The sequence below is a fragment of the Ascidiella aspersa genome, chromosome 9 (genome assembly GCF_963924565.1).
Source record: "Ascidiella aspersa chromosome 9, kaAscAspe10.2, whole genome shotgun sequence".
NCBI classification, from domain to species: domain Eukaryota; kingdom Metazoa; phylum Chordata; class Ascidiacea; order Phlebobranchia; family Ascidiidae; genus Ascidiella; species Ascidiella aspersa.
The window spans coordinates 24,387,530-24,413,373 of record NC_139455.1 but is presented as its reverse complement, the minus strand read 5'-3'; the positions used below and the strand labels follow the sequence as shown (position 1 = coordinate 24,413,373).

The 25,844-nt window shown below is 36.2% G+C and overlaps 1 protein-coding gene across 1 annotated transcript in view; it reads right to left on the bottom strand.

Annotated features, from left to right (window-relative positions):
- The window catches only part of LOC146134558 (epidermal growth factor receptor-like), an 87,713-nt gene that overhangs the window by 5,843 nt on the left and 56,026 nt on the right, over positions 1 to 25,844 (bottom strand). Inside the window, exons 7-30 of the mRNA XM_083397533.1 lie at positions 24,471 to 24,578; positions 23,681 to 23,813; positions 22,904 to 22,980; positions 22,120 to 22,271; positions 20,941 to 21,121; positions 18,354 to 18,500; positions 15,328 to 15,529; positions 13,211 to 13,376; positions 12,500 to 12,573; positions 11,604 to 11,745; positions 10,895 to 10,996; positions 10,383 to 10,443; positions 9,867 to 9,973; positions 9,435 to 9,620; positions 7,819 to 7,961; positions 6,637 to 6,728; positions 5,801 to 5,887; positions 5,203 to 5,360; positions 4,619 to 4,770; positions 4,173 to 4,320; positions 3,161 to 3,349; positions 2,450 to 2,566; positions 1,898 to 2,012; positions 916 to 1,002 (exon numbers count right to left, since the gene is read on the bottom strand). Coding sequence (XP_083253659.1) covers positions 916 to 1,002; positions 1,898 to 2,012; positions 2,450 to 2,566; positions 3,161 to 3,349; positions 4,173 to 4,320; positions 4,619 to 4,770; positions 5,203 to 5,360; positions 5,801 to 5,887; positions 6,637 to 6,728; positions 7,819 to 7,961; positions 9,435 to 9,620; positions 9,867 to 9,973; positions 10,383 to 10,443; positions 10,895 to 10,996; positions 11,604 to 11,745; positions 12,500 to 12,573; positions 13,211 to 13,376; positions 15,328 to 15,529; positions 18,354 to 18,500; positions 20,941 to 21,121; positions 22,120 to 22,271; positions 22,904 to 22,980; positions 23,681 to 23,813; positions 24,471 to 24,578 — 3,126 coding nt within the window. The remainder of the gene's footprint in view (positions 1 to 915; positions 1,003 to 1,897; positions 2,013 to 2,449; positions 2,567 to 3,160; positions 3,350 to 4,172; positions 4,321 to 4,618; positions 4,771 to 5,202; positions 5,361 to 5,800; positions 5,888 to 6,636; positions 6,729 to 7,818; positions 7,962 to 9,434; positions 9,621 to 9,866; positions 9,974 to 10,382; positions 10,444 to 10,894; positions 10,997 to 11,603; positions 11,746 to 12,499; positions 12,574 to 13,210; positions 13,377 to 15,327; positions 15,530 to 18,353; positions 18,501 to 20,940; positions 21,122 to 22,119; positions 22,272 to 22,903; positions 22,981 to 23,680; positions 23,814 to 24,470; positions 24,579 to 25,844) is intronic.

The following is a 25,844-nucleotide window of genomic DNA, read 5'->3' as shown; positions in this document are numbered from 1 at the left end:
ATCGAAATTAATCAAAACAGTTAGTTTTTACACGAACGCGCACACGAATATACAACAATTGGTGATTTATTATCGATTGGTATGTATCAAATCAAAAGCCTGTTTTCACAAATTCGTTCGCCGCTCACTACACAGTGAACAGCTTCATGCAAATTAGATTCAGGTCGTTGGCGAAAGAGCGGTGCCTTTGCTACTGACTTAAAAATCAAAGCATTGCCTTGGAGCATAATGGTTGGAGGTAGTAGTAAGACGTAATAAGAATATCAAATAAAGAGTTATTCGAAACGTCCAAAATGCAACCTACTTTTGTATGGGCTTTGATATTCTTATTACGTCTTACTACAACCTCCAACCATTATCGTAAGATTTATTCGAAACGTCCAAAATGATACCTACTTCTGTATGGGCTTTGATATTCTTATTAAAGCATTGCCTGTTTGAAAATGGAATTTTTATCTCGAAATTTTTTTCATTTGGAAATTAGGACAGAATTGAAAAAAGGTGTCAATTTATTTCCTGTGACCCAAAAAAAAATTGTAAGCAAAGTTTAAAAACACGAAAAAGTCGGATCGTGTATTTTACTTGGGCTTTTAAAACTTTGAGTTTAACCTAATTATAAACTCGTCAGCATAGAATTGATTAAAAAGCAGAAACCTGCTATCAATGGTTTACGATTCAATAAAGATGTATTTATTTCAGGTATTTATGTTCGAAATATTTTTCCAATTACACTTTTCTCAAATTAGTTACAGACAGTAGCAAAAGCAACCACACAATCGGCACGTTTTGATTTGATGACGAAAATCGACTCCAATCGTTTTGAAAGGCTATCGCAAAAGCAGCTTTCCCGCCCAAACTCAAACCGACCAATCACAAGCGACTGCAGGCAACATCAACCGGCCACATGACACAAACCTGGCTTCTTATTGGCCGCCTCGGCAGGCGACAGGTAACCGTCCTCGTCATGTTCGAAGTGAACGTTAGCTTTCGGAGGTGAAGGTCCTTTTTTCACAAGGATTACCAGATTAGGACGTTTTCAAGTGAATTACGAGCATGACTGTTTGTTTAACTTTTTGATTGTTCTGTTTTGATTAACTACAAGGTTATTTTAGTGATCTAACATTCGTGGTTGCTGTTAAAATCCTTTTTTCAAGGAGTTACGGGTAGTACTTGTGCAATTCTGCATCTCAACTTGTAACTAATATTACTGTAAAAAACCAACCCTTTTCCAAGGGAATGTGGGACTTTATCCACAGTGACTATAGTCGGTTTTAGAATGAAAAAAATATAAACTTAGGATTTAATGACGTAGTTTTTCGAGCTATGGGGGTGGCGAGCACTGAACCATAACCCCTTACCTAGTTTGTGTCTGCTTGCTAACCGGTTTGCCATCTTTATACAAAATGATTTTTGTAAAAGTATAGACAGACAAAAGTGATGTGAATTTACCGGGTGATGTTCTACGGTGGCTATTATACAGTGCAATGTGATGTGGTGCAGTGTTGTTAGGCGGGCGCAGAATTTTTTTTCGACACTGTCCTTTTATTCTTTGTTCTTTTTATATTAGCCCGAGTTACTTCCGATTTTAATTAAGGGAATCTAAACTTGGGTAAAGAGTCAATGTAATAATGGTTCTGTTATTATTTTTAATATCAAGATACCGCCGAAATGGTTATTCTTTTCAAATATAGATTGGAAAAACTAAAAAAAAAAATCCGAATTAATACAAAACAAGTTATCCAACATTTGCACAAAAATAAAAAATTCCCGAAAACTGATGATTTTACTGCCAAATTTAAGCTGGACCTGCATAACAAAACAGTGGAATGTTTTCGCTAATAATTTAGGCCATTTTCCGTTTTGTATTCAAAGTTTTTGAGCATATAATATATCTTACCGTTTGGTTTAGTCTCGTGCCGGTGCATTGCGACTGGTTCTGCGCTGTAACGTAACGTTGAGCTGTCCTCCCTCGATCTAATGCCACGACGTGGATCCGGCATCACACATTCAACCTGGTACAAAAACGATTTAAGAACAACGCTGGCAATGTGCGTTTTTTTATTTTAAAAATTTAAAAACAATAATTTTGACAAAATTAAGGTGACAAAAAGCGTTTTTTTGTAGAGATATTCAACACGCAAAATGTCTTTTCAGTTGTTTGCATTCTTTCTATGTGACTTTTCTATGTGGCAAAATCTAAATACTTAACTTTGAGTGAAGTACAATAAAAACATTACCATTTAGGTACCATTTTACTTATTTATATTATTATTTTTTTTGGGGGGGGGGGGGGTAGCTTTTTTGGGGGGGGGGGGGGGTAGCTGAAAAATTAGACAAAGTGGTAAAAAATTCCACCTAGAAACTAAGCATTTCTGGCGTGTTTAAACTGGAGCTTTCACTTTTATCGTTTTTCAGTAATCCGGGACACTGGGGTATCCATTTTTCTCACCATATCCGGGTGCGCGTCGTCTCCTCTCTTTGGGTGCATCGGCATCGTGGTGAAGACGTCCGACGATTCGCTGATTGTGCGGGGATTGAACACCGAACCTCCGGGACCGTGCATGAACTGTCAAGTGGAAAATGCACAGTTGTTACCTTACGCAAGTATTTGATGACTAAATTTATTGTGTAAGCATTCTATTACTTGCGGTCAAAGGTCACTGAGCACATGGTGCCTTGACATTAGTTGTCCTTAATGCCAGTTGGTGTTACTAACTTGTTAGTTACTTGAAATGTTCGGCAATTATTTTCAAGAAACTAATGCTGTTTCTGTTTTAGTAACATTATTGTGTTTGTATTTAAGTTCATTTCAACTAGGATATGAATACACTTGAGTGAGACATTGTGCTATTTTGTAAATTGCTAAAAACTAATAAAACGCCAGTATCGGATCTACTAATTTTCAGTTACTTTGAAAGAGTGAACATGTCAACTTTAAAATTAAACTTCGCCACCAGAGGTAAACATAGAAGAAATATCTAACCTTTACAGCCGTTTGTTAACATTTTTTCCGCATTTTAAATCGCAAAACCTTGGCATCAAAAAGCATATCTTTAACGGTTTACAAACCTTAAAATAGCGACGCATCTCGTCTTTAAGCTAATGCCGGTGTGACCGAGTTCGCTACAGCGATCTCAAGAAAGCAAAACGAGGCTCTTACCGGCGGATGCAGCGTGACGTCATCCATCATTGTTTCGTCATCACCCTCACAAACGAGGTCGGAGCTGAGGGGGTTTGTGACGGAGGCAAAGGGGGTGCTGGCGCCGTTTGGGAGAGACCCGGACACGCTGGACAGGTTGGTCATTGTGGTCTGGACAGAATCGAGACGACGGTCGTAGCCAGAAGTGGACTGGATAAAAAATAAAGTTTTTAAAGAAATTTCGACCAATAAACTACTGCACCCAGATATAATGTTGTTTAAAATAGCTCATGTTGTCTTTCGTTCAAAGTTGTCTTTTCGTTTTTGATTAATATTACTTCTACCTAGTTTGGGTTTGGCCGTTAAACATACGTAATTGTATATTTTTCGAATCGCAATAAATAAGATTCACACTAGGCACATAATTTTCAATATGTTCTTAAAGATCGTTTTTGTAAAGTTAGTTAAGTTGGTGCACTTAATATTTTTTATTTAAACACCTTTTTGGCGTCATAGGCGCTTGAAACACTTAATAGGCATTATATGAAACTACTCACACTTGCTTCTACTCATATATTTTCTATTGAAAACCATTTTAGGGTCTTAGGCGCTTTAAACACATTTATAAGGTATTTTGTAATATGTGATATCTATGCTCATTGCCCGTACTCGCCTACTACTCGCATATTTTCTACTTTAAACCGTTTTATTCTCTTTGTAGCGATTCAAACACTTAACAATAGGGATTTTGTGATATGAGATTACTACTTATTTACTTAAAAATAGTTTTCTATTTAAAAACCTTATTTTTTTGTTGCCTTGGGCGCTTTGAACACTTAATAGGCATTTAGTAAAACGAGCTTACTACTCGCCTACTTCCCACCCGTACCCACTTACTACTCGCTACTCGCATGCACTCACATTCCACTGGCACCTTCTCGGGTCGAATCCGTTCACCTACTCGCATCTACTCATTACTCTTTCACCTACTCGCATCTACCCACACACCTACTCGCTACTCGCTTCTACTCACATTCCACTGGCTCCTCCTCGGGTCGAATCCGTTCACGAGTCTTCCGCTCCCGCTCCGGATGCCTAGCAACGGTTGCTGGGAGGAGGTGGACGACTGTTGCTGCCTCTTCCATGGAACCATGTTGGGAGCATGCTGAAGCTGGAAGCCACTGTCGTCTTCACCTGTCGTTGTGACGTCACAGTGGTTAGAGTTGCGTGATAATCATGAGTTATGCATTATTGCGCAACTGCAAAAATATTCTAAATAACGTTTTAGTTTGAAACCCATTAAAAAAAGCGTTTTTTAGCTTTGCGCGGATCGACAACATATTTGTAATGTAGCTTTAATAGTGAAAGAAACACTTCTCTAACAACATATTAAACGAACTGTCTGGTGTTCTTTAGGTTGCTTTTTAACTTTGTTACGTCATTATATGACCTCATCGCTGAAACAAAATTCCTAGATACGCGTCTGTTTGGTCGTGCTTACCTGGAACAGCTTGTGGATGCAAATACTCTTCTGCATCAGTGATGGGGAAGTCGTCATTATCCTCCTTGGCTAAGGTCCGAAGGAACTCAGCTGTGTCCGGACTCGGGAGCTCGTTAAGCGCTCCATCGTTCTGAAACCAAGAGATATCGTGATTAGGCAATATACATAACACAGAGTGATTGCCTCGCGTTTAGGCCAATTAAGTACGTTTAGTTTTGGAAACCAGTGTTTCTTAAGTTTCTCAAACCATGGGTCCTGACGCAAAATTAGGCCGCTGTTTGATTTGGTTAAGAACCACTGATGTAAACAAACATAAATCGGCCAAAATTCGACCCAGTTTTTAGGTTGATCGTCATTGCAGTGTTAAGAATATGAATACGAAGTCAAAACAAAGTGTTGCTGTTCACAAACGTTTTGTCAACACCTCACGCCATCACTAGTGTCACAGTATTGCCAAAACGAACAGAAAAATGTCGATTTCTATCAAATATTACGGCTTTAATATTTTTACTGAAATGTTTGTTGATTGTTAAACAAAACTTGAGCAACATAGAGTGCTTACGTCGACCACCAGATAGCGCTGTGGGTCGCGGGCCATCTTGGACAAATCCTCGCAGAGTTCCTTAAATGTGGGTCGGGCCTCGGCGTCCACTGTCCAGCATTTGATGAGCAGCATGTAAATGTCGATCGTACAAATGTGAGGCTGTGGTAGTCGCTCGCCTGGAGAAAAAAACTTGGTCACAACGAGCTGATCAATGCAACACTTGTCTGTTTAACACTTGGTCGTAGATAAACTCAACTAGACAATTCTTATTTTCTTATTCAATAAATTAAAACAAAATGCGACTACTCATAATTCTAGTCGTATTCCGTATTCGTAAATTGCCTGTGAGGTCTAATTCTATTTCTTATAAAACGAAACCTAACGAATAAGATAAAGTTAATAACATTTTGTAATTACGATAAATCTACCAAAATTTACAAATTTAAACAAAAAATGTTTTGGATAAGATGTTTACTTTTTGATTTTTCTGCAATGAAAAGATAATGGGAAAACCCCATAAACGCCCATATCCTACTATTGATGACCTCTTATTTTTATGTGATCATTATAATGGGTGTTTCGTTAAGTACCTCATGGATAAAAACAAAAGTGTTACCTTTCTCCAGCAGAATATGAACATCGGCGGCTGGCACGTACTCGTAAGGTTTCTTGCCAAAAGTCATCAATTCCCACATTGTAACGCCTGGAACAATTAAAGAGAAATTGAAGCATTTGATAATATTTACGAAAAGAGGTAATTGACGTGAAATCAATTTTAAATATAGAAATTGGTTACTGATTCCAATAATGGTATGTTTATCGATTTTGAAATTAAATCACGATTAACACAAAACGTCTACACAATGCTTGAATATTTAAAAAAAAAATCAGGCCTATAAAATATTTAAATATCAACGGTCTTCATGAGACAATTTAGTTTGAATTAGGGAACCAATTTCCAATCACTGAGACACAAAAAAACGCTTACTGTTAAGCAATACACCGTTAAACCTACTGACTTCTGTATGTGCTTTAGTATTTCTATTTAATATAATTAGGGAGAAAATTTGTCAGACCAGTTTTTTTTAAGGTGTTTTGCAAATTTCTTCAGCGGTTTCCCAAATTTTGGACTTGCAACTTTTTGGTATTTAAATGAAACACTTGCTGTCTCTTAAAACTATTTAGCGGTCACCCAAACCAAACCTTAAAAAAACCCTGTGTCAGACAACAGTTCAAAATGACCCAACGTATGTTTTTTTCACACTTTGACAAACTTAAAGTTAAAATGACGTCCAACAACGTCACAAAAAATTACCACACCGTAGTAGTTTAGTCCCCTGGCTGGAAACGTATGACAAAACCAACAAATGAGCACAATGCAGTGACGCTTGGACCGCTTCGGCGATCGTTAAGCGACTTTTAACGACGAGTAGCTTTTATTTAACGACTTACCAAAACTCCAAACGTCGCTCTTTTGGGTGAAAATGCGATGCTGGATTGATTCCAGGGCCAGCCACTTGATGGGCATTTTGCCGCCTTCAGCCCTGAAGAAAGAACGAATAAAAACGATTTGTTTGAGTTGCTTGGTCATTAAATTGAAACAAGGTCGTTTTTCGGCGCGAGCTTAAGTTTTAAGAAAGTCAGTTTTTGCGAAATTGCTGAAATCACCAATTTTACGGGCGCATGACTGTACCTGTTTAATACCTTTCGTTGGTTATAGTTTTGTTCAATTTTATAAATCTTGGTCTTTTTTCAGGTAAAAGGGTTATATTACCCTTTCGAAACTTCATCGTGAGGGCATATTACCTTTTCTAACATATCTGGAAGGATATTTACCCTTTTTAACATTTCTGGAAGGGTATTTACCCTTTCTATAATTTCTGGAAGAGTATTTACCCTTTCTATAATTTCTGGAATGGTATAGTACCATTTCTAATTTTTCTAAGGCCTAACAGAAATAGATAAACTTAAGGCAATGATGCCAAACCACACTAAAAAGGAAATTGGGCAATTTGCTTGGAGTATAAATTGCAGCGTTATAAAACCAAGTTAATTCCATTTAACTATTCTCCTACATAACTAAAATATATCCCGGAGTTAAAAAACGGCAGTAATTTGCCAACCATGGTGAACTATCAAATCTGCATCAATACAATTCAAAAGATCGGACGAAAACCTTAACGATTACGACCTGGAATAAGTTAACACCGCTAATTGCCTTAACTGATTCAAGAGATCTTTGTAAATGGCTGTATTTGTTTAATTCTGACTAGCAAAATCAGGTGGCACCAGATAAAGACAAATTGTATTTAATTCCCGACAAGCTTTCTCACAACCGTGCTTAATCGGGTCAAAGTAGAAGATTCTGACGAAGCACGGTTGTGGAAAAGCTTGTCGAGATTTCAATGAATTTGTCTTTATATAGCGCCACCTGAATACCCTATTAAGAATAAGACAAATACAGCCATTTACAAAGATAGACGAGTATACTGATACTACATGTATATTAGTCCGTTTCTACTTTGACCTGATGAAGCACGGTTGTGCCAAAACTTGTCGAGAATTCAATACAACCAGTCTTTATATCTGGCCATCTGGTTACCCTAGTGAAAAGATATACAGTACTATACTCACTTGTATGCATCTTCATTGACATCGAGCAACTTGGCGAGTCCGAAATCAGTGATTCTGACGTGATTTGGCGACTTAACGAGAACATTGCGGGCTGCAAGGTCTCGGTGTACCAAGTGCTTCTCCTCAGATAAGTAACGCATTCCCTGCAAGTATAAGAGTTGTTTGTTTTTACTGAAGACTTTATAAATCATATAGTAACAGAGTATGTGGATTGGGATTAATATCAAATCAAACTTTTTCGATTAGCAAAGCATGTTAAGTTCACTAAATAGTTGAGGGATAGTTAAAAACTGAAAGACGATTATTTTAGACCAGTGGTTCTCAACCTGTGGTACGCGTACCACTAGTTGTACACGAAGTCATTTTGGGTGGTACGCTGTACGCAGTATGTTTTGAAGTAAAATTACAGTTTTACTAAAGGGTTAAGCATTTTTTTTATTGTAAACTATACATTCATCGTAATGATTGTACAGTTAAATTTTTTATGCTTCTTTAACGATAGGAACTATTATTATCTTTCTGGAACATCTATGCAAATTTCTTTTATGACATCATAGCAAAACAACAAACAATTACAAAACTTGACCAGTATCTTGCAAGTTGAAAAATAGAAACTTTATTGAGGTGGGCCGCATTTGTTTTGAAATTTCCAGGCTAACTAATTAGCTAATTCACCCCTGTTAATAATCCTATATACATTTTGAGTAAAGTTGAGTTTTTCGACATTTTGTTGGTACGCAACAAGATCATAGAAGCTCGAGGTGGTACGCAGTGAAAAAAAAGGTTGAGAACCACTGCTTTAGACGATATACAATGTTGTAAGCAAGTCCAGGTCAATTCATTTCAGAAATAACTTTTGATTAAGTCAAGTCTATTGCAAACAAAACAAGCCAAGTCCACTTAAATCAATATAAGAGCAAGTTTATTCCAAGTCAAGTAATTGGTATAAAAATGAAACCTTGTACTAATAAAATTATTATTCTCGTCCAATTATTAACGCATATACTAGCTAGTTATTTTACGTGCCAAAATTAAGCTCAATAGCCCCATTTTTTTAAACAAAATTATGCTATATAGCACAATGACTAAACTCATTAGTGCAAATAACTTAAGTCAAGTCAAGTCATTTAAAAACAGTTACTTAATTGCAATTAAGTTAAGTCGTTTAATACAGTGACTAGAGTAAATGTAAGTCAAGCCATATAAAAATAGTGACTTAGGTTAAAAGGAAACTTAAGTTAAGTCAAGTCAAAACAGTGACTTAGTGCAAAAGTTAAGTCATTGACTGTACATACAGAGTCAAATGATGTAAGATGTCAAATATTTTACCACCTGCCTTTATGTGTTTCTCATCAACGTTATAAGTCACACAACTCACCTTGGTAATTTACAGGCACCAGTTGAGCAACAGTCAAGTCAAGTGATTTATAAACAGTGACTTATTGCAATTAGGTAAAGTCTTTTAAAACCGTGACTTAAGTGCACTTCAGTCAAGTGAAGTCATTAAAAAACAGTGAGTCATTGGCTGTGTGTTAAGAGCCAAATGAAGCTTTTCATAAATATTTTACCACCTGCCTTTGTGTTTCTAATCTACGTATATACGCCACTCAACATACCTTGGTGATCTGAAGGCACCAATTGAGCAAATGCTGTGATCCAATGTTGTCCTTGTTGTCTCTCACGTACTCTAGAAGGTTACCGAGCGGCATGAGCTGCGTGATGAGCATGATCTGGTGAGACAAGCTTATCCCGAGAAGTCTAACGAGGTTAGGGTGCTCACATGAAGCCATCACGAACGCTTCCTGTGAATGTACAATTTTTTGGTAAAACTGGAAATTAATAACTGGAAAAAATATTTTTTATCGTTTAAAAAGGGACAATTTTTGAATATTTTTTAAAATAAATGTTAAAATAATGTTTTTACATTTAAATTAAATAAAAAAACTACATTTAAATTAAACACCCTAACTTTAAAAAAATAGCAAAAAGAAAAAAATACAATAAACTAAATAAAATTCGGGCCTTTGTTTTTTTATTTATACACTTACATCCAGAATCTCATTGCTTGCCACTTGTGAGGATTCATCTCTGAGCACTTTAATGGCGACTGGAACCTTGACTCGCTCACGAGGCGCTAAGTCGGGAATCCAGTAACCTATGAGTAATAGTTAATGTTACTATACATATGGTCAGGTTTTTTTTGAAGGTTTGGTTTGGGTGACGGCTAAGTAGTTTTAAGAGACCGCAAGTGTTTCATTTAAATACCAAAAAGTTGCAAGTCCAAAATTTGGGAAACCGCTGGAGAAATTTCCCCAAAACACCTTAAAAAAAACACTGCATAAAGTGCATATGGTTACGATCTGAGCAAAGTTTTAACAGGCGTTTAAAAGTTTGCAAAATATTGCAAAATGAGTTGTTTCCGATTTCAAAACTCTTCTTTTTTTCTTCTAACCATGTCATTAAACCATTTTTACCTTGCCATTTAAAAGAATGCTTGGCTACTTTACAACAAACGAAATTAAAAAAATAAGTTTATTGAAATATATTTTAAAATCCTTGTTTACCTTTATGTACAGTCCCGAAAGCTCCGGATCCCAAGATCTTTCCAATTCTCAATTCGGCCTCCTGAAAAAAAAGCGAAAATTATACAACATCAACCCCATCTATTATATTGTTTGCGAAAATGTGTAATTTTTGTATTCCCAAAACAATTGTCAATCTTATTTGCGAATAAAAGTATAACCCATATTGGCGCAAGCAAACAAATAATTGTTTAGTTTTGCTTTTATACCGTTTATATAGGCATCCTGAAAAAAAAAGAAAAATCAATTCGTAAATTTTTTTTGTTAGACCTAATTTAAGGAGGCGGATTAAGCTGAAATAAATATAGAGTGTGGCCCCTCGCGTTTAAAATAATTCAAAACCACTCATTTGTTTTTGTAAGAAATGAAATCCATTCCTAAAATTTGTTCGAAACATTCCAACTTTTTTGCAGATTTGGCTGAAATAAATAAAGTGGGCAGCCTAGTGTTAAAATTTTTTCAAAACTTTTAAAATTTAACCATTTTCCACCTACCTTGACAATCCTGAGTTGGGCCTGATTTGGGGCAACCCCGCTGGGGGTCATGGGTTCCATTAATCGGGCCCTGGGGTCGGCGTATTGTTCCTCGGGGGATTGCTGGAAAAGAATATAAAAATATTAAGATTTATAAAATTAATAATAATCAAATGCGCTACAAGCTTAAACTTAAGGTGTGCTTTTTAGCCTGGAGAATAACTGTCGCGTTTTGTTGTTGGTTGTGCCCTTTTTTAAACAACAAAAATAATAAAAAAACGACTTTGCGTGTCAAAATGAGATATTATTTTGGGGTCTGCGTATTGTTCCTCAGGGGATTGCTGGAAAATTAAAAATCTATCAATCAAGTTGCGTAAAATTAATGATAACCTGATGAATATATGAGTCGGAAATTTGCGAAATAACAGCGGTTCAACAATTTGAGGTTTATTTAAGAAATAATTGCCTAAAGTAAACATATAAGGTTAAAAGTAAATCTACATGTGATATTAGACATTTATAATATCAAAGTAGAATTTTAACAGAAAATTATTATCAAGTTGAACGTATTTGTTCGCTTGAGAATTCAGTATTGTGAACAACGTACTGTAAAAACACCAACATTTTATTTAGTTTACCAAGTACGCATTTACGCATTGCTAGAATTTACATTTACAGGGTCGCTACAAGCCCACATCTCCATTACCCTTACATAAGGTGGCAAACTTACAGGGTCGATACCGAGCACTCGCATGGAACGCTGTCGTTTCTTAAGGGTTTGCTTCCTTCTGTAGTGGCACACCAGGAACACGGCCAGGGCAGCCAGGGCAAGTAGGACCACTGGAACCAGGATCGGCACCAGGTCAGGGTCGCTGTAGTAAAAGTGACGGAAAAATATTGAATGATCTGTTCTTTTGGTTTAGTTATTTTCGCATTTTAAAATGCATTCAGTTCACTAAATTGACTTTTTTTTCCTAATTTTTTTTTGGTTTTTCGTAGTAGCCTTTATAACTTTAAAATATCAATTCAAATTAAAAATCAATTTAATTTGTTCGTCAAAGTCTATAATAATACATATAAAAATGGCGTTGTATTAATTTAAAATCGCGTGTTTGTTTTTTATTAGTATATTTGCATTGTTCATATTGTTGTATAATAATAGTATCGTAAGGTAGCACCAACTCATTGGAGAAAAAAAATAAAACCCATTTGGTTTGAAAACAGTTATTTATTTTTTCCTGTAGTTATTTTTCAACCAGGCAATGTTTGGTTGGTTATTTCGCGCACAGAATTGTCCATCGTTCATTTACTAGAATTTTAGTTTTTCTTTATTTTGTTTAGTTAGACAAGTTTAACATTTCATATATTCCGCATGGAACACTTAAAATCCCAAAACAACATTTTGTAAGAATGACGTATCTTAGCTTAATCTTTTATAAAACGCATTTGGATTTACCATGAAATTAATTTAAAATTCCAACCATAATAACTCGTTAGGAAAGTATAAAAAAATTAAATTAAAATCCATCTTGGCAAATTATTATTATTTTTCTAATACATAGCCCTAAATATAATGTTTTTTTATTATTTAAACAGTTAAAAACGTCAAGAGGGTGAGTAATTTACCCGACGTGGTGGAAGCAGTCTTCTTTTCTAAATCCGGAGCAGTTGCGACATCCGGTGAAGCAAGGCATGCAAGTCTGCAAATAAAAACGTTTCATGAATTGAAATCATTTACTATAACTATGCGCAAAGTATACCAAGTTTCAAAATAGTTTGCAAAAGCACCGGATTTTTTGAATAGCATATCGTTAAATATGTTCCAACCAGGTATTGTAGAGTCGGAGCCGAACTCGGGACTCGACGAAATTGCACATTTGGGAGTTGTCGGACTCAGTAGTCGGACTCGTTGTTTTAACCGACTCCTGAGCCCAAGTTTTCAGAGGGCATTTTAATTAGGCACAGGTCAGAAGACAATTTTAAATTGGTGAATAAAGTAAAATCGTCAGTCTATCAATCATATCTCTATCATACAAATTTAAAAACTCAAACATTTAAACTAAACTGAGAAATAACAAATCCTACAAGATGATCTTTAACTAAACCACACAGCATTTATAACAATTTCTAATTTACGACTTGAAATTCCTTCTGTAATATTAAAGCTTTTAAATGGAAATGGAAACTGTCCTAGCAAAAAACTTCATATTACAGCCAGAAATTCCGCTGTAGTGAAAAAAATCAACACTTCACCTTTAAACGAGTCACAAAGTGATAATATCGAATACTTTACACTTCTTTTACCGAAATTGTAAGAAAACCTCAACACAATCTTACAGCATGTGCAGAGTCGGTGGGTCTCCTCTTGAGCTGGTAATACGAATCCGGGCACTTGTTCTGCCCCAGAGGGAGGCATTGGTATTGGTCCAATGTGGTGGTCGTCTTCACAAAGTCGCAGAAGTTGCATCCGCCCTCGCCCAACGTGTTGTTCGGCCCCGAACACCTGCGAATGACGTCATAAGCTATTACGTCATGCCTTGGATTGGCAGATTCCGTGATCAGCTTGTGGGATGGAAACTGCTTTGTTATGTTTGGTTTGTTTTCGGCAGTGTAGTGATGACTAAGTCAATGACTTGACTTAAGTGCACTTAAGTCACTGTTTTTAAATGACTTAACTTGACTTAAGACACTGTGACGAATGACTTCATTGGACTTCAGTCATTTAGGCGACTGACGTTCATTAATCTTAAGTGTTTTAGTCGTAAAAAAGTTTGTTTGCCTTAATTTTTGAGACGTGAAAAGAGTTACTTGAAGTTTGCTCGTGTTTGCTGTGTGGAATATTTTAGCTTAAAATTTATTTTAAGATTCCGATGACTTTACTTGGACTTGACTGGACTGGGAATTGTTATTAATTCACAAATCGTTGACTTGGACTTAAGTTATTTTGGAATTGACTTGATTGGGACTTAAGTCACTTTAGGTCAGGATGACTTGTATACAACACTAATTTATAGTGTGTACTGATTTGTTGTTAAAAAATAATATTATGTTTTTATGTAGCTGAGTACATTGCCTTTGATGTCGAGTTATTTACTGCCACACTTTTGTTTTGTAATTAACGAGCAGTAATTAACGTTTGATTCACTTTTCTAAACAATTTTATATGTTGTCCTCGTGTTTTTATTTGTTGTTTATATTTAGTTCCAGCAAATCCTCTGTTTTCAGCTTTTGCTGAACTTATCCAATGCTTTCCAGGAAATGTTTATTTTCACTTAGCCAGGCCTACACCAGGTACGGCGAAATGCCCTTCAATTGGTCAGTTTTGAAAAAGTTAATCCTACGAGACAGACTTATTTACAGGATGGGCGATTCCAAGACGGATTTATTTTCCAGACGTTCATTTCTTATCGCGAAAAATAGTCTTTATTTTCGCAAGTTTATATTGCGCCCGTGTTTGAGTGACAAAAGCGTCGCTGACTTTGTTTTTACCTAAAGTGGGTCAAGCGCCTTAACCGACTATGCTCGGCTTAATTCCACTAGTGATACGTGACGGTTAGTAATAATAGTTGTGTGAGCAAAAAATAAATACCCTTCAATCAAAAAGGTGGCTAAGTATTCTAGATTTTGTCAGACCCAGCATAAACAATTTGTTTGTTATACATCAGGGATCAACAAACTTTTTTTAAAAAAGGACCCTCACATTTGGCATACACCTGTTTTTGTAGGTTTGTTTTTTTTAGGAAAAGCAACTATTTTTAAAAGAGACTTTTGGAGAATTTTGAGCGTATCCGTTGCAAAACACCTTAAGATTTTTTGGCCACGAGCACCTACGAATGACGTCATAAGTTAGTACGTCATGCCTGTAATCATCAAATCACGCCATCAGCTTGTGGGCTGGAAGCGACGTTCTGATATTTGGTCTGTTTGAGGCAGTTCTGTAATGAATTTGGTCAATGACTTGACTTAAGTGCACTAAAGCCACTCTTTCTAAATGACATGTTTTGACTTAAGTGTTGGGCAAAACTTTTAAAAACCCCGACTTTAAACACCTTAAAACAGAAGGTTAACGTGGCCCGAAATAACAACAGAAGTGCAATTCTTACTTGTTAGACTACTAACAGGTGCCCAACAAAGGTGGCTCTTTCGTGTTAATACGTAGAAAGTAACGCAAAAAAAGGTACCGTCTACAATTTATGCTCATTCGAATCCTACCGCAACGCACATTATTTGGGTTTGGGTGCGGATTAGCGTTTGGGTTTGGGTGGGTCAAGCATTTCTATTAATTATAATACTTGACCAACTCACACCCAAACGCTAACCCTAACCCAAATATAGTGCGTTAAGCATAATTTTTAGACGGTACCTTTTAATTTTATATTTTTTGCTTTTTTACGCACCAAATTGAAAGAGGCCCTACAAAGCCCCGGTTAATAAACACTATAGTAAATACTCACAGTCGGTCCTCTCCACCGTGTATTGCGCAGCTGTTGTGGCATTTCTGGCACATCCCGGTAACAGTGTCAGGCCACAGGTTTTCAGGGCATCTCTCCACACATTCACCGTTGTGCATCAAGTTCCTACACTCACTGCAGTTGCCAGGACCTGGACCGAAGCAGCTGAACTTGCACTGAGAGTCGCACGATGCGCACTCTGTCTCTGCGCACATGGCAACGGTTGAGGGTTATTCGGGGTCACTTTAGAAATGACTCAGTGCCTATTGTTTCCAGTCGAACACACGTAAATGTAAAATTAAAATCTAGTCTAACATTATTAAAGGAGGGAGTAAAGCGTTTTTGTAAGTATTTACACTTTTGTAAAAGGAATCATTTCGTCTTAAGTTGTTATGCACTATTAGGTTTCAATTTAAACCTTATGGACCCTTTAAAACTAGTCCATGTACCCCCAATTTTAGGAAACCCTGGTTAAAAAACGGGTTTGGGAGTTCAGGATTTACTAATGTTACGAATTTAACAAGAGATGTATGATACTTGTCTTCTTTTCACCCATGATACACTGGACAAAAAGTTTTGCAAGAAGATCCTATCTAATATGACGTCATTACCATCTTCAAAGCAAGAAAAATAGATGATATTAAAACTTTAAGAGGTAATTTTACCAAGTTATTAGGACATAATTTGCTTGGGCTCGAAATAAATCAAATTATAAAATTTCAACCGGTTTTAACGGGATTTTAAATCCAATAAAATCACTCCCAACAATATAAATAAATCTATAGTACAACGAAAGTATAAAATATGCTGTCGGGATTTGAAGGTAAAAAACAGCGTACAACGTGGTTGGGTAGTTATGCTTTTCCAGGAAATGATTGGCGTGTTAAGATAGTTATGCCTGTCACCGTGCCATTCACTTTATCGCGCTGCATCGCAATAAAAGGCTGGCAAAAATGCTCAAATGAAAACTAAAGAAAACGAAGTCAAAACCAATAAAATTAATCCGATAAGATGTCAACCCTTTTTACGCTTCAAATTTATGAAAATGTAGAAAAAATTGCAATTTGAACAAATTAAGGATTAAGGGAGTTAAGGGAGAGCGCTTATACCGGAGCTAGATAGTTCTGCCTGTCAAAGACGCCATTCACTTTTTATCGCACAGCGCATCCTGAATTTTTTTTAAATTACGCGAAAAAAAAAACATTCCTTGGTAGTCAACCTGCGGCTGAATCCAATAAATTTAATCCGACAATCTGTCAAATCGCGATCGCTACAGAACAAGAAAAAACGAATCCTTAAAAACCGTTGACGCACTACCCAGACGCGACTGTCACACAAAGGCAGATTGTGACGTCATAGTAGACCGTTTGTTCTCCGTTGGACATCGGCTTTGGCGAGGTCAAGCCACAATTACTGCCAATAGTAAACAAATAAAATTCGGAGGCTTTCGACGATTTTAAGAGCGCCGTTTTATTTCGTGACCTTACTGTTCATAGTTTTACGGCCACTTTGTATTAGCCGGCTGCTTTTTCACGGCGAAAATAAAGCAAAATAAATAAGTCGATGGTGTTGAATAAACTGCTTGAGTAACTAAATTATTGAAAAAGGTCTAAAAATCAGAACTTTATTTTTTTCTGATTCATTATTCTCTGCACTAAAGAGCCCAAAATATATTTTGTAAATTCGAGACATTGATTTTTCAAAACTATTCTATGCACTTAAAAGTTCTAGGCCTGTAAAAATACCTTCTTTTGGAATTTCGAGTTTTCAGCAAATTTAAAAACTGGCAAAGTCGTTTGAAGAAAACAAAGATGGATTCGAAAAATTTAGTCGTAGCTTTGTAAAATAATTAATGTAAACTCCCGTTTTGAATTTTTGAATTAGTTTAGTAATAAATTATACTAATAACGCATTTATTCGTCGAAGAAAAGGGTAATTTAATAGAACACGCGAAAGTTTTCAAGCTGAAAGTATAAAAAGTAAAGACCTTGACTATTTCAAACAAAAAATACTGTCAAATAATCGAGCATGTTAACAGCGTGAAAGTTTTCGCGATCCAGCAGTTATCTCGAAGCGTCAAAAAGCACGTTTTGACGGCTGTCAGCGATATCGGCCAAACATGCCAAAAAAAATTCTCTCGACCAATAACTCGCCTCTATAGGGAAGCCACAGCGGTTCCGTTTCTTTGTTTTCTGTTGTTTATTTGCACCCACTAGCTAATCCGCTCGGACGCTGCGGTTGGCCTATCGCTGGTTCGGATCTAAATCCGTTGAACGAGATCTGAGGCTATTGAGCGTCGCTTTTACGTAATTCGCGCAAAGTCGGTTCACCTCAAGGCCACTGCCTTAACATCGGAATGCGACTTTGACGTTTTTGTGCGTTTTTTTTAAGAAACCAATTTTTCGTAACCGCAAACCAAACGAAACGGATGGTTGACTCATATTTCGCTTCTTTACATACGTTTGCTTTTTTAGCTTGATAATAAATTGCAAAGCCAAATAGGTCGAGTTTGCTTTTTTAATTCTTCATTTTTTTACTTTTTTTTTATGTAATCCTTGAATTCTAAATACGCCTTCGTACTACATATGTATTTGTTGAATCTCTAAAGAAGAACAAAACAAACAAAAATTGGTTCTTGATATTGGCTTTACGTCTAACTAAAATATCCAACCATTATTCTCCCGAGAAATTTAAAATGATTTTACGAAGAACAACGAGCAAAAATATATTAGCTTTTAATAAAGTAACGCGATATAAAATAAATAACAAAGCTATTTTATTGAAAAAAATAATAAAAAAATGTAGTTTTATCAATTGCACTTGTTTAAAATAATTTTGCTTTTAACAATGCCAGTTAATGTGCAATAAAAAAAACAAAGCTGTTTTAGTTAAAAAATTGAAATATAACTTTAAACAGTGGCCTCATACTCTAAAAAGGTGTCCTTATAATAGTGCCACCTGATTTACAATACACAACAAGGTATTTGCAACAGTCTGTATATATCAATTTTTTTAACACGAGCACTTACTTCCAGGCACTTCGTAGATTCCGAGGTTATAGAGGCAGGACGGAATGCATTGTTCCTTGTGGCTGAAGTTATTGCAAGCCACGCATTGTGAGGGTCCAGCTCCCCAGCATCCGTTCTTACACTCAGCCGAACACGTTTCATTCAAGCCTGTGATGAAATAGTAAGTTTAAAATAAAAATTAAACTGCTGTATTAAGTTTAATGGTTATTATTGACGTGCAACCAAAATCGTCAGGCAGATTGTGTTATTCTAAAGAAAGTTTGACTAAGTTTAAAGTTTTTTTTCGGTTCACTCGTCCAAGGCCCAAGCCGAATTAACAGCACATTTTGGAACAAAAAAAAACATTAAAAAATTACAAATCTCAAAAATAAAACTTGTTAAAAATAAATCGACTTTCAACAGCACTTTTTGGGACAAAAAAGTTTAAAACCACGAAGTCAAAGAATATAACCTAACGAATTTGTTGGTTAAAATTTTTTTTAAATAATTAGTTAAAACATCATCCTTTTAGGAATTACCTAAAAAAATTAGTTGAAAATATTAAAAACAATTAGTTAAAAAAATCCTTATTTGATAAAATAAAGAGTTTGATTTGACCAAAAAAAAAAAAAAAAAAAAGCGTTTTATTTCCGCCCTTTCGCATAAATCTCAGGGCCGCATTTTTCCCTGATGTCATCGTATAGCGGGAAAAGATGGCAGAGATGAGCTGAAAAGGCCGAGTCCATTAGCGATTTGGCAAACTATAGCTGCCCCTGATAAGCTTGCGGTTATCTTAATTGTTGTTCGGCTTGAGAACTGCGGTGGGCTGACACGATTTCGGGCGCCTTTATCAAATTTCCGTTCTCGGAAGAAACTTGCTTTTCCGAGTGCGTTGGAAACAATTTGAGATTCCACCTTAAGGGCTTATTAGATATTTTCAACCCACGCTTTTTGAAAACTTGTGTTTCCAATTCTTAATGTCCCCCGACCGAACCTAATTCGAATAAAATGAAATCAGCATTTACATGAGACCTTATAGTTTGTTTTTCAATAAGTAATGCTGTTAATAAATAACACAAGCGATTGGTTATGCTCAAGTTATAAACTAGTCCAGAGCTTTTCCGAGTGCGTTGAAAACAATTTGAGATTCCACCCGAGGGCTTATAGATATTTTCAACCCACACTTAAAAAAAAAACTTGTGTTTCAACCCTTAGTGTCCCATCACGTTTAGAGCTATAGCTAATTTGCATCGACCAGCCCATTTGAGTACTTTTACCACAATTGACATCAATACCCACCCTTGGCTCATAAAGGTTTAGAGAAATATTTAATGTGATGTGGAAATCAGGTCATTGAAATGCAAGAGATAGAATAACGAAAACACCGTCAGTCGTTTTTTTCCGGAAATCAAAATGTCAAGAATTTAAGTACTTTTTTGTTGAGTATATAGTTTTGCACATGGATTTAAAGTTCACAAATCAAACACGATCTTTTTTGTTTCTTTTAACATATCTAATATACTCATTACGTCCGTTAGAACCACAAGCACAATCGCAAAACTGCAGGAATTGGTGAGTTATGAAGACCCACAAAACGTTATGGCGACCAAACATTAGGAACGACCCTAAGGTTGTAGACTGCTGTAGTAAGCCATTGGCCACGAACTGATATTTTAATCAAATCTAGTATCTTCGTTTATCCAGACCACAATGCAGCCACTATAAAATATAAATACTACATTTTTTTATTCCATTTTTCCTAAAAAAAACAATTACTCGGGTTAATAAGAATATCAACAGAATTACTCGATTATATTTCCATAAGATTTTAAGTAGAGCTTATGATGGCGTTTTTGGCGCAAATGAAGTCTCGTGAATGTATTGTAGATCACTGGTATAGGGAACTTACATTGGTCGTTCGCTTGTTTCAACATTAAGACAATACTCACTGATCTCGTTTAAACCACGAACGCAATGAAATTATTAAAACCACCGGAACTGGTGAGTAATGGCGACCCCATAGACGGTTTTGGCGCAAATGCGGTATCGTGAATTGATTGCAGATCCCTGGTATAGATGGCTCACATTGGTCGTCCGGCTTGTTTAAAAATTATGAAAATACTTTCTACTCTCGTTTAAAGAACGAGCGCAATGAAATTATTAAAACTGCAGGAACTGGTGAGTGATAGCGACCCCATAAAGCAGTGTTTATGAACCTGTTTTTAGCGGCGACGCAAACACTAGGCGTAAGCATAACAGCTAAGTTTTTCCAACCCAATCCTATGCGCTGAAGTTTTTGTTATGATTACTGGCTTGCCTTTCTTGTAAAACTCAAGACAGCATTCTTATAAGTGCGTAGTTAATAAATATGAGTCGTCTCTTCGTATTTAACTTACAGTTTTCTAAATAATTTGGAGCAATCTTTTTAAATACCAATCTCATAAGATCTAACAAAGTGAACGACTGCAGTAGTCGACCCGACCAAATCAAACGGATGCTCGATTTTGGGCCGCGACCCATAGGTTGGGAAACACTGCTGTAAAAGATTAAGGCGACCGCGCATTGGTGGCGACCCATAGGTTGCAGAACCCTGCCATAGGGAACTTACATTGGTCGTCCGGCTTGTTCTTTCTCAGCATAACTCCGCCGGGAAATGTGTCGTAAAAGATCTTGGCCTTGATAATCACCGACCAGTCGACCCTTCTATCGTAGCAGAGGTTGCTGCAGTAGCCGATATAAACGTTCCCGTGTGCTATCGTCTTCAGCGACGTGAAGCCAAGAGACGTGATCTGAAAACAGGGGTTTTCGATGGTTTATTGTTTATATTAAAGACACAAATTTATATTGCCAAATTTCAATGGTATAAGGTAAAAACACGAACGACCAACAATAAAATACGTCGCATACTTACCACACATAACTCTGATAAAACTTAATTTGTTTGAAATTATTTTTTTGGCACCATTTTTATCATTACCTTGGTTTCTTTTTTCATCTAGTATAAATATACACGATGTTTTGAACAGAATCGATACAGATTATTAATTGCGTTCCGACATTATATTTCAGAAACCGACATTTTATTCGGACAATAAAAATGTGTTTGCGTTATTCAATGCACAAATCAGGCGTTGGTAATGATTGGGTTCTCTAAACAGTTTTATAAAAAATGAATCCGATATTTTTGACTCACCAAAAGTATAAAATAAAAGTTGCCTGGAACCGGGTTTAACAAAGTAAAGAGGGCAAGTTATTCTTAACGAACAGCACATGACCTTAAAAAGCGGCAGTTCCGCCCTTATTGCGTGCGTATACATTAATGCAGGGGTGCCCAACTCAAACATCTTATAACTTCTTCCTGTGCCAAAGTTTAGCAACTATATTTTTCTAATATTCAAAGCGCTTTTATACAAAACATAAAAATAGTATAGTGTTATAATATCAGAAGTAATTGTTTGTTGTCGTAATTGCTGGGATTGTTTTGTATTGTGAATTAACACAATTGGCTGTATAACAAATTTAGCTTTTTGACAATTGGCTGTATTTCTTTTGGGCTTGCGTGCCATTTTTTATCCCGTCGTGCCTTATGTTGGACACCCCTGGTTTAATGTTATACCACATGGTTTAATCTTTTTTGAAAAAAAAAACACTAAAAAGAAGCGGTTCGCAATTTCGCAAAAAAAGCTAGCAAAAATGTTTATTTTTAAGGTAAAAGCTAACACGATAAATCCAAATACGAAGAGATTATAAGTTGTGAGTTAATGGACTACTTGAGATAAAAACTGACGTTTTGTAGGTAGAAGGGTCCTTCACTGATGCTGTCTTGGATCACAAGACTGGCCACATCTTTATAAAGATCCATTCCGTCAATTCTTTCCAGGTGCTTGAAGACAGAGAAGTCGTGAAGTTCGGGAGGCCAAGCAACGATGTGTAGGAATCCTGTTGTTGGGAATATGTGGATTGTGACACTTTTTATGAGAATTTTCAAGGTTTTTTTCATTAACCCGACAAAAATAATCGACCAGTGTTTGACCGGTAGTCAGTAAAACATCAAAAAGTTTGGTCGACGACGCCAAGACACCAATGAAGTACTTTATACAGAAATATGTTGTTTAAATCAATGTTTTTCGAGTAGGTGAAATTTTTGCAAAAAAAAGTTGCCAAAAGGCAGGGGTTCTTAAACTTTTTTTACCGCGGACCCCTAAATTGTTTTTTGCTTCGCGTGGACCCCGGTAAGCAAGAATTTTTCAAAAATGACGTCACAATACAAATAGACTGTACAAATCTGCAGTTTTCAGTCCACAAAATGTGAAAAGGAGAATAGAAATAGAGACATTCAGTGCAAAAACGTTTTATTTTTAATTATATTCTTTCCTTAGAAAAATTGATTACTTCCTAAATATACACCAATATTTCAATTTGGCCTTCACGGACCCCCTAAAACTAGTTCACAGACCCCTAAGGGGTCCATGGACCCCAGTTTAAGAACCCCTGCCATAAGGTGAAAGGGTTTTATAGATTTAAGCGAAATAAAATAGGGAAAGCGTTGCGTTTTTTCGACAATAACTTACCAGTGATTACTTTTACGTCTTTGAAAGCCTCTGTAAGATTTTGAATTGACAGAGGCGGAAGGTTGGTGTGCGAATCACTAGAAAAAAAGAGAAAAAGTCTATATTATTCTGGAAACAATATATCTGGGCGCTGGTCTAGAATTCTGCCACAGTTATTAAATCAACGCACAATATTTGGGCTAGCGTGCGTTTGGGTGAGGGTTGGTGAGGTATTATTATATTCATTATTTAACAATTTGCATTAACCACCCAAACCCAAACGCTAATCCGCACCCATACCCAAATAATGTGCGTTGCGGAGGATTCTATACCAGGGGTGTCCAACATGTGGCACGCGACCTAATAAAAAATGGCACGCAAGCCCCCAAAAATACAGCCAATCGCCAAAGCTAAATTTGTTATACAGCCAATTGTAATTGTTTATTCACAATACAAAACAATCCCAGCAATTACGACAACAAATAATTACTTCTGATATTATAACATTATACTGTTTTTATTTTTTGTATAAAAGCGCTTTTAATATTAAAAAAAAATAGTTGCTAAACTTTGGCACGGGAAGAAATTAGAAGATAAAAATTGGCACGCCGGCACGTTTGAGTTGAACACCCCTGCATTAGACCATCGCCGATATCTGTTTATATAGGACACAAAATCTATTTATAGATAGAAAAGTACAAACGAAGAATACACAAAAAACACTAAACGTCAGTAAACTCTAGTTATCTACGTAAATTATTGTTAAAGCATTTTTACAAGCGTATAAAGCAAGCTCACCCGGTGAAAACATAAGAGTAGAAGATAAGGTTTCCCTTAATGACGTTGCACCCCCGAAAACTATCAACGTTCCTCGAGTCGACTGTCGTCTCATCCGCCAAAGTTCCTTCCACTAATCCGATGCCGTCGCACTCTAAATGACGCAATAATTACGGTTTCTATGCTTTTGATTCTTTACGTGTTTAGAACTTGAGCCAACAAGAAAATCGATAAAAAATATATTGTTTGACTAACATATTCTAAAAAAATGTTTATTTGGATTATTATATACCGTTGAATTTTCAGCGACAGCACATGTGCCCTTGCAGCGAATTCAATGGCGTAAAAAATTAAAAAGAGTCAGTTTATATTGAAGCGTCCGTTTTTAAGCGTCTTTCAAATTGATAACATGAATGAGAGACAGTTTAAATTGGAATGGCTATTTTGTTAACCAATGAGTAGATAAACACACGTGTATTGGAAACTGAATTTGCATCCGAAAATGCAATTCAAGTTTAGGAATCCTTATGTTAATATTTGAAAATCAGTCGGGACTGCTAAACGACAAAATGTATTGGCAAGCTTTTATACAATCCTGCTTCATTAGGTCAACGTAGAAAATAAAATTAAAATGTTTTTACTATGACCTGATAAAGCACGGTTGTGCGAAATCTATATAATTTGTCCTTAACACTGTGCCACCTGATTTGCAAATTAATCTATGACAAATAGGGACTATCAACAAAGAATAATGTTAATGGTTCGGTTGAGCAAGCGGAAAACTCAAGATTAAGCTTGAAAAATGTCTTACCTTTATGGCAGTTGTTATTTGGACACTGAACACATTTCCCGCTACCATCGTTGTGCCAGTTCTTACGACAAGATTTCACGCAGGAATTCTCCTCAACTAGAAGGTTGCCTGAAAAATTTGAACATTAAAGTAAAGCAATGTACGATACACACAAATAGCACCTTCTGAAGCTGCTGCTTGATCAACGATTAAGGCTTACGTGTCATAGTACACCGAAATCCATAGCAGACTAGTGTATTAAAGTAAAGAACTGTTTTTGAGATGATATAGAAACTGGTTAGATTTTTGCGTTTTTAACAATCCTTAAAATTCGTCCATTGTGTTGAATCTGAAAACTTGCGCAAAAAAAACGGAAAAAATTATTTTCAAGGGATACCAGGAACTATGGTTAACTAGGGTACAATATGCACGGATCTGCAATGTGGCTTGATAATGAATTGCAAAGCCAAAAAGGATCGACATCATTTCGAAGATGATGTCGATCTACTCGACTATTTTTGCTTTGCAACTTAATATTATGCTTAACTAAATACATATTTCGAAAATAATTTATCTACTGTACTTTTATAGTTACGAGCATAATTGTCCATAAAATGCATATATTGGCGTTTGAGATAAAATGACAAAACACTAGTCAATTCATTGTAGGGTGATTATATATTTTTACAAACCCGATCAATGTAGAAACAATGCAGAAAACCTATATCGGTAATTTTTCCAAGCACCCGTTAGCCCATTGCGGCTATAATCCCTTTACTGATATTTTTGGCAGCACTTTTCAACACGTTAGCTACTGCAAACGGGTGGTGTGGTGAAAAAAATGGCGTTCGTCTGCGGTAACACGTGCATATGGGCTCGATCAATACAGCAAGCATATGGCTCACAATAGATCCGGCAGGTGAACGGTTTGTTACTGAGCTCGGAAAAAATCGATTTTTTTTTTTCGAAAAACAAACGTTTAGGAAGGCGAGCAAAAATCCAACTCCCAACTGACGATTTGTTTTACAAAAATACCTTCAGGGTGTGTATTTGCATACAACACGCAAAAGCACAAGGGTGAATCGCCTAAAAAATAATATAAATAACGCATTCGCTTAAATTAATTTTTTAGGTGCAAACTTTCAAAAAAAAATCTCGTAGACTGTGTTTTGCATCTGATTCGCAAAGTACAATTAAAATGGCAAAAAAATATAAAAAAGCATTTTTTTTTCTTATAAGAACTATACTTCTGGTGCAAAGTTTACTTTAATTCTCATTGCGTGCGATTTGCTATTTCCGCCATTAAAACACAACCTAAGGATGACAGGAAAAATCGTAAAGCATTTCTTATAAAAAACATACACCCTTTAACTCCCTAAAAAGTCGTGGCAAACG